General features: G+C 45.6%; 1 protein-coding gene across 1 annotated transcript; it reads left to right on the top strand.

Annotated features, from left to right (window-relative positions):
- The first annotated feature begins 1385 nt into the window (after positions 1-1385).
- Positions 1386-7888, top strand: NDUFA4 (NDUFA4 mitochondrial complex associated). The gene is made up of 4 exons (XM_039527610.1): positions 1386-1540; positions 2981-3069; positions 3437-3497; positions 7657-7888. The coding sequence occupies exons 1-4, from the start codon at positions 1499-1501 to the stop codon at positions 7711-7713; spliced, it is 249 nt and encodes an 82-aa protein (XP_039383544.1). The 5' UTR covers positions 1386-1498; the 3' UTR covers positions 7714-7888.
- The last annotated feature ends 935 nt before the right edge of the window (positions 7889-8823 follow it).

The raw sequence follows: 8823 nt of genomic DNA, 5'->3' as shown, positions 1-8823 counted from the left end.
TATGCATTATCTTTAGTGAGACGACTCGTGTGTAAAGCAGTGTTGCCATCTCTTATGATTGACGTTGTAAGTTATGATTTTTTAATTTTTTTGGTTTAAAAGTTGTGGCCAGTTTGTTAACTTTGCGGTTTCGGGGTGGTCAGACTTCAACATGTTACTAGGCAGGTGGTCCTCTGGGGGTCTATCTCAGGGTTCCCTTCAACCTGTTTTCTGGTGAGGAATGAAGACCCTCCCTGGGTACTTCTACGAAGAAAATCAGCCCTGCGTGTGCACCCACACATTAAGTGCCAGCGCTTAGTGCAAGACATGCAGCCTACCTTCCAAAGCAGACAACAGCACAGAAGGCAAGCAAGCCAAATGAGTGACTTGGTCAAATATGAGTGAGTGGTGCTCTGATGTGGTGCACGGGCTCTCAATGCCACTCAAATTTGCAACTACAAAAAATTACAGTGTGTTAAAAGTTGTGGTTTGCACAACAAACTCACAGCCTGTGATTACCTTACAGCCTCATAATTTTATTTTGTCTGATTTTTAGTTTTTCCTGGAAGATTTGTCCCGGAATCATGAAAATCTGAGCTTTCATTAACCACCCCCTCAAATTTTTAGTCCTCCTGGTTGCAGAGAACAGCTTTAAAATCATGAAGAAATCATACACGAAAGGCTCAAAACCCAGAAGGCAAATAAAAAAAGAACGTTTATTTGATTAACAGTAGTGTTATTACCGCAGCACCCATGCACCAAGCCCTGTTGTGCTAGGTGGCTGTACAAACACAGAACTTAGACTCTAGGTAAAGCTCTCGGTTTGAAAAGCCAATCTCTGGATTCTGCGGGGAGGCGGGTTTTTTACTGGCTGACACACGCTGGCAAAGCTCAGTCTGAGCACGTGCACGAGCATTTGCAGGACTTGGATCCTTCCATCAGTGGGCTCCGGGAGACACAGTGTCAGGACAACACTGGAGAGGAGGCGCCAAGCGCAGGCGCCGCGGGACTACCTATTTTTAGAACGTCGGGCCCTGGGGGAAGCGATTTCGATGCCTGCCCAGCCCCGGCGTGGGGCGCAATCGCCGCAGCAGAGGCGGAGCCACTTCCCCACCCACCACGGGTGCAATAATCAGTCGGCGCATGCGCGAGACTCACCCACCGCCTCGTCTCTCCCCTGCCCCCTTCCACTGTATAGGTGACTAGGAAGTTGCCTGTTTTCTGACTAGAGGCTGCAAGTCCTGGGGAGACGGAGCAGTAGGGGGGACGCATAGATGACTCCATACAAACCTCTCTGTAGGGCCTATTTGTTCGGCGGCTGAGGCAGGGCCGCCTCACTACGGCAAAGTGAACGCAGGCAGCCACCAGGACAGCCCCATCTGGGTGGCTATATCTGGCACCTGCAACCCAGGGTCCTTCAATGACATTGGGCCTTACAGCGGGTTAGAGAGACGAGACTTTCCTGAGGGGCCGAGTCCGGGTCTGCCAGAGCGCGAGACCCCCCCACCCAACCGTCACCATGTTCCGACTCATGTTCAATCAGGCCAAGAAACATCCGAGCGTGCGTCCCGCAGGGCGGCGGCGGCTCGGCCCGGAGCCGGGCGGGTTGCGGGGGACCGGGAGGCAGCCGGGGCCGGGCGGGTTGCGGGGGACCGGGAGGCAGCCGGGGCCGGGCGGGTTGCGGGGGACCGGGAGGCAGCCGGGGCCGGGCGGGTTGCGGCGGGGGGAGGCAGCCGGGGCCGGGCGGGTTGAGAGGGAGGCAGCCGGGGCCCGCAGCCGGGCGGGTTGCGGGGGGGGGGAGGCAGCTGGAGCCGGGCGGGTTGCGGGGGGAGGGGGAGGCAGCCGGGGCCCGGAGCCGGGCGGGTTGCGGGGGGAGGGGGAGGCACCCGGGGCCCGGAGCCGGGCGGGTTGCGGGGGGAGCTTCAGCGCTGTAGGGCTCGGTTGGCGGCGGGAGTCTCCTGGCAGGGGGCTGCGTGGGCAAGAATCCCGCCATCTGCCGCGCTGATGGGCTTAATGCCTCCGCCGGGAGACCTGGTCACCGAGGAGCTTGACGGCCGCTCGAGCCCCATGCGGTCTCCTGCCCTTCCCCGTCCCTTCCCGCTGGTTCTAGCTCCTCCCCGGCTCCGTGGGGCCCCTCGAACCCGGGCTGGCACCGCCTTGTTGTGACAGCCCCTTCCGGAGCCCATGTGAGCCCGGCACTCGCCCCCGTCCTTCGGAGGAAGCTGGGCATGTACCCATGGCCCTAGAGTGAAGTTAGTTTAGAGACCCAGGTCCCCGTCCCCCTTCTACAGCGCGGGGCCTTTCCAAGCCCAGTCATGGTAGCCACGTGATTTTTGTTAACCCGTTTTCTTGCCTTTCAGAACTAGTGAGGCTGTTGCAGGTGTAGGTAGTGTAACCCTAGAGTCAGAGGGTTAACTTCTGCCTTCTTCTGGGCATTGTGGGGCACTTGGTAGTGGCATGTACCTGTCCCCACCTGCTGTTCCTGAGAAGCCCGATCTAGCATTAGGACACCCTACAAGCATGCTGGGTCCTTCATGACTAGGCACTTAAACTACTTATGGCTTGGCTACACTCGAAACTCCAAAGTGCTGCCGTGGGAGTTCTCCTGTGGCAGCGCTTTGAAGTGCGAGTGTGGTCGCAGCGCCAGTGCTGGGAGAGCTCTCTCCCAGCGCTGCAGGTACTCCACCTCCCCGAGGGGATTAGCTTACAGTGCTGGGAGCCACACTCCCAGCGCTGGGGCACTGTTTACACTGGCGCTTTACAGCGCTGTAACTTGCTGCGCTCAGGGGGGTGTTTTTTCACCCCCCTGAGGGAGAAAGTTGCAGTGCTGTAAAGCGCCAATGTAGCCAAGGCCTTAGAGTAAGCTCCTTCAGTGGGGTGGCTCAAAACTGATGAGCCAGATGTGTGATCATTGGGCAAGACTTCATTTCCAGCCTTGTTTTGTAAGTGGCATTATGTTTATGTTCTAATCTCTCATTCATTTCTAAATCTTTTGTTCCAGTTGATCCCTCTCTTCATCTTTATTGGAGCTGGAGGTTCTGGTGCAGCCCTGTACATTATGCGCCTGGCAATGTTCAACCCTGATGTCTGGTAGGCAGTAAACTTTTCTCTGTGTGTGTGTGTGCATGTGTGCGCGCAGAAAAATATATAATTTTCAAGCAAACTTTGGTGTTTATGAAAAGTTTGGCACCCCTGGAGGCCCATGTTTCTAGGTGAGCTTCAGAGTTGAATTTGAAGGACTGCATTTCTGAATGAGGAAATTGGTTCCATGCTTATAAAGTACATTTTGGAGACTACTTATAGTATTGGCGGCTTTGTTATGTGGAAACTTGTCAGGACAGACAAGCATTCATGTTCTTTTAAGTAATTAAACATCAGTTCTATAATATAAAATGCATGTTAAAAGCAGTGTGATTGATTTATATCTTCTGCTATATTATTGTATTTCTCTTTGTAGTTGGGACAAAAAGAATAACCCTGAACCCTGGAATAAGCTGGCTCCCACTGATCAGTACAAGGTAAGAGGCAGAAAGGCTTTTAGCCATTAGGGCATCGGCTAATCTACAGATGTATGTTATCTGTGGTCTGGCTACTTTTGGAGGATCAGCTCTGTGTGAGATACCAGTGAGAGGTGGTGCAGGGAGGACTGAATATGCTTCACCTGCTGTCAGTTTCCCACCCAGGTTTGGATTGGGAATCAGCAGTGGAGTGATTTGGGAGGGAAGGCTAGATTTGAATATTAAAATGAGACTGCAGTTTAGATATTACCTTTGCTTGGAGACAGGAGAAGTCTCATTACCTAGGGCAAAGGGTTGAATGAAGAAAGTAGTGCTGACAATAAATATTTATTTTCAATTCCTTGATACAGAACAACAAGGACGAATATGCTACTCAGTATTCAGTGTTAAATTGATATTGGAGGGAGGAGAGCAAAAACTTTGGGCTGTAAACTACACACAATAGATGTCATGCTAAAATCAATTTTGGAATCCAACTATTTTGATTTCATTACTACTGCAAAAGTTTTTAAATATTTTTTTTATGCTTCTGTTAGGATGATCAAATAAGTACAGTAGAACTCTGCTAACTTGCAGAGAGGGGTATTTACAGCACACAGTTTGTGAATAAACAAAAAAATCAGTGTACTTAGACAACTATACCCCATTTTTTATCACTTAGTACTGTAGGTTCTGTCATTTAACAGGAAATCTTACATTTGCACTCTATCAGTTGTTAATGGGAAACTGCCCTCGGTAAATGCTTTTATTTGATGCTAAAAATGTGCTATAGGTTGGTGTGACAGGTTGGATCATAGAAACCCCCTGGGAGCTGCCAGCTCAGGACTCCAGCAGCCTGTCTTGCTGAGCCAGACACTCCCGTCTGCCCCAACAAAGATCCAGCGTCTGAATTACTTGCCCCAAACCGGCAGGTTTACCTGAAAGCAGCTAACAGAAGTGTGCTTGTCTTTAACACCCAGATGCCCAACTCTCAGTGGGGTCTAAACCCAAATAAATCTGTTTTATCCTCTATAAAGCTTATGCAGGGTAAATCCATAAATTGTTGGTCCTCTATAACACTGATGGAGAGAGATGCATGGCTGTTTGCTCCCCCAGGTATTAATGCATACTCTGGGTCAATTAATATTTAAAAAGTGACTTTATTAAATACAGAAAGTAGGATTTAAGTGATTCCAAGTAGTAACCAACAGAACAAAGTAAGTCACCAAGCAAAATAAAAAAATGTGCAAATCTATGTCTAATCAAACTGAATGCAGCTAATCGCACCCTCAGAGTTGCTTCAGTAAGTTTTTTTTTTTTTTTTTTTTTTTCCCTCAGACTGGACACCTTGCAGGCCTGGGCACAATTCTTTGCCCTGGTACAGCTCTTGTTCCAGCTCAGGTGGTAGCTAGGGAATTCTTCATGATGGCTCCTCTTTTTGTTCTGTTCCACCCCTTTATGCAAAAAAGATATAAGGCGGGAATCCTTTGTACCTCTCTGGGTTTCCACCCCTCCTTCTCAATGGAAAGACACCAGGTTAAAGATGGATTCCAGTTCAGGTGACATCGCATGTCACTGCAAGACTTCATTGCCCACTTGTCAGGACACACCTATACAGGAAGATTTATAGGTAAAACACACCCATCTGCAGAGAATTGTCCTGGTTAATGGGAGTCATCAAGATTCCAAACCACCACTAATGGCCCACACTTTGCATAATTACAATAAGCCCTCAGTTATAATTCATATTTCCAGTTTCAGATACAAGAGTGGTACATTTATACAAATAGGATGCTCACATTCAGTAGGTAATACGCTTTGTAATGATACCTTACAAGAGACCTTTTGCATGAAGCATATTCCAATTACATTATATTCACTCATTATCAAATTTTTATAAAATCATATCGACTGCAAAATCACAATTGGTCCTCTACAGAAATTACACTGTTATTCAGAAGTGTTCCCAGCCTGTACTGGCACAAGAAGCAGAAATCTCAAGGTTTACCATATTTGGTCCTGTGTATCATTAGCATTTTTTCCTGGCAGTGTTACTAAAACAACTCCTCATGTTGTGGAAACTAAAGTAGTTGAAAGTATTGGAAATTATAGATACAGTGGCTGATGGCATACAATTCTGATAAACACAATAAAAAGTTCCTTTTTAAAGCAAATCTCTAGGGAGATTTGTCAAGGAAAGCAACTCTTTTCCAAACTAGATATGCAGAATCTCAGGATTATAGTGAGTAAGATGGAAGCGTGTAGTGAGAATGAATGTGTTTATGCAATCTTAACCCCTTTGTTCTAGTTTCTGAGAACTTGCTAAAACTTCCTGTGTTTGGTCTCTGACCAAAGGTGACTTATTTTAAAGTATGGGTTTAAAAAAATGGCTCCAGTGCTTTAAGTTCAAGTTGCAGGGTTCAAGCTAAGAGCTATATGCAGTACACTTTTCACTGTATAGCTCAAGTGAGCCTGTATATTTTAGTTGTACAAGCTGAAGTCCTGATCCTCCAAACTGATCTGTATGGGTATATTCCTGAACCCATACAACTGAAGTCAGTTGACTCTGCACAAGCTTGCATGCACATATCAGCTTGGTGGGTCAGGACTCATGAGAAATCCAAAGCATAATATGGTAATTGTAGTAATTTTATTTGTCAAAGGATTGTAAATATTCAAATCTTTTCCCTGTAATGCTCAAAGCCCTCACTAAAGAAAGTCCCCATTTCCCTGTCAAATATAAACTTTTTTTGTGTTTCCAGATATTCTTGCTGGAGGGCTGCTACATCTTGTGGGTTTTTTTACCCAAGAGCTGAATCACTAAAATGTCTCCAAAAGCTTAGGCCTGTAAAACTTCACTTTGACTTTAAAAGTTATGAGTGATAGCGTATCCATTCTAACACTGTTTAAATACCTCAGTTGTAATGGTTACTGCCACTCCTGCTGTCCTGAAGTCACTGCTTGCTTATTTAGTCAAAACATATGTTTAACAATGTCTTATTCAACCTTGGATGCTAAAATATGCCTTAAGAGTCACTATTTGACCAGTACTTATTTCATTGCCATGTATTCTCTAAGCTCTTAATACAAGATGAAAGAGAATAGATCTTCTACCTATGTTATACCTTCCTGTCTGTCCTGCACTGCAGTGACATTTATTTTAGGACTGGTCCAGATTGTGATCTGAACTACAATCTTTGAACCCAGAAGACCACTTGGTAGCCATGCAGCTTTTACTAATACTGTTCTAAAATGTTCTCTTGTCCACTTTATGCATGTTCTCTCATGTTCTTTTCTGTTTATGTATTGCTGTATTTAATGCTTCACAATTCTCCCTGTTAGCAACATCTGGTGTATGAATAAGGCTGCTGCACATAAAGTTGTTCGATCTTACCCTTGATTTTTTTCCCCCTATATCTTGGTCCTCGCACGATAATATGAGGTATTATCTCTCTTCTATCTGTGAGGGCCTCGGTGATCATTAGGGACTGGCAACTGCTCTAAATGTATTACTCAATAGGATTAGGAATCTAAATGTGATGGCACTGAGAATAACTGGTGTTGGAGTGAATGGAGGCTTCTGATCAGCTCTCCATGGCTAATCTTGGTTTAAACCATCTCTTTCACCTAGTATTGAAACAGCCCGCTGTGGCACTTTCGTGCTAAGATGGGGGACCAGTTTGTCATAACTTCCCTGTTTTTTCAAAGTGAACCTGTCCAAACAGTTATTTCTCCATAATGTGATATGTTAAAGAGTTGAGGTACAGCAGCCCATGGACTGTCTCTTCCAAATTCTGTATATTAATGTTCAAATATTTAATCCTGGGATGGGTAAGGAAGTTCTATGGATTCTTGATGGGCAACAGTTAGAAAACAACTGATTTAAACCTTGCAGTGAAGCTGTCTTTCAGACTCACTTTAACTGAGGGCTCTTGTGGCATATGCTAGAAAGCATGTACCATCAAAACTTAAACTAGAAATGTATTTAAAAACATGCAGCTCTAGTGCTAAAATCCATCTGTGCACTTGACTATGTCTCGAAACCAAGTAGTGTATATAGCAATAACTGTGTTTTCAGTTAAATTGAAAGTAGTCTTCTCCTCTAGTACAGACTTGGATCTTGTTCTGATCAAAACTTTTTTTTCTCCTGCACCCCTCCCCCCCCCCCACCCCCTCTTAGTTCTATTCGGTCAATGTGGACTACAGCAAACTGAAGAAGGATCGTCCTGACTTCTAAAGAACAAATTCTTCTCCCTTTACAAGCTGCACAGAATGAAGGTCTTCCAGAAGCTGTCCGCACAACTAATACACTTAATCATCCAGGAAATGTTAATTAAGCTTGCCCTCACATTGCACTTTTAATCATGTGCTGGAAAGTAGCTTGTTGGGGCTTAATAAACATCTGAAACTTGTGGAGTGTCTAATGTCTTAGTTCATGAAATAGATTGTTGCTGACACTGACAATTGCATAGTCCGGATGTCTGGCCTGTCAAATGTTCAGGAAAAATAGAACTGGCATTTATGCTTATAAAACAACCTCTGAAATAAAGCAGTTGGCTTTCATTTTTAAGAAAATGTCCCCCTCTTGAGAACAGCGATTAAACAATATCCTCTGTCACTGGTATTCTCAGAAGTTCATTGGCTCTGAGTAATACTATTCTGCAGGGTTCTGTATAGTAGATGGGAGAAATACAGTACCAGCAACAAACTCTGTTTCAAGTGCAGATACCTATACTGAGTCTAGGCCACCTTTTCACTGTGTGCTCTCTTGAATATGAAATAAGAGAAGGTAACTTTAAGATCTAGACAGTTGCCAGACAAACTTGACTAACCAACAAGAAAATATAAGTATTTCCGCTCCTTACAGGTGAGGCTCTTTTGTATGACCTTTCCTCAAACACAAGTTTTTACTAATTTGTCAGTGCTGGAAGTTGCTGGGTGTGGTTTTTGAAGTATAAAAATGAAAACTGGTTTAAACTGTAGTTATCACAGTTGTCAGAGGTACAGCTAGATCTGGTCCCTCAAGTCTCAGTGTACCTCCAACAGCTATTGGTATTTTTGCATTTGGTTCCACTCTAGGGTATGTCTGCACTGCAAATAAAACCCCATGGCTGGACTGCATGCTGACTTGGGCAGTGGGGCTGTTTCCTTGCAGTGTAGCTCAAATCCAAGTCAGCTTCCACAAGCCAGCCACAGGGGTCTAACTGCAGTGTAGGCATACCCTTAAACAGCATCCTGGGCTATAGTACTCCTTGGGTCAACTGTGCTTCTCCCAGCAGGCCTTGCTGGATTTGGCACCTACCATTCTCCTTGGGAGTTTGTGATCAGTGGTAAACAATGCTTGGAC

The sequence above is a fragment of the Mauremys reevesii genome, linkage group 2, assembly GCF_016161935.1.
Source record: "Mauremys reevesii isolate NIE-2019 linkage group 2, ASM1616193v1, whole genome shotgun sequence".
In the NCBI taxonomy this organism is placed as follows: domain Eukaryota; kingdom Metazoa; phylum Chordata; order Testudines; family Geoemydidae; genus Mauremys; species Mauremys reevesii.
This window is presented reverse-complemented; position numbering and strand designations above follow the sequence as displayed.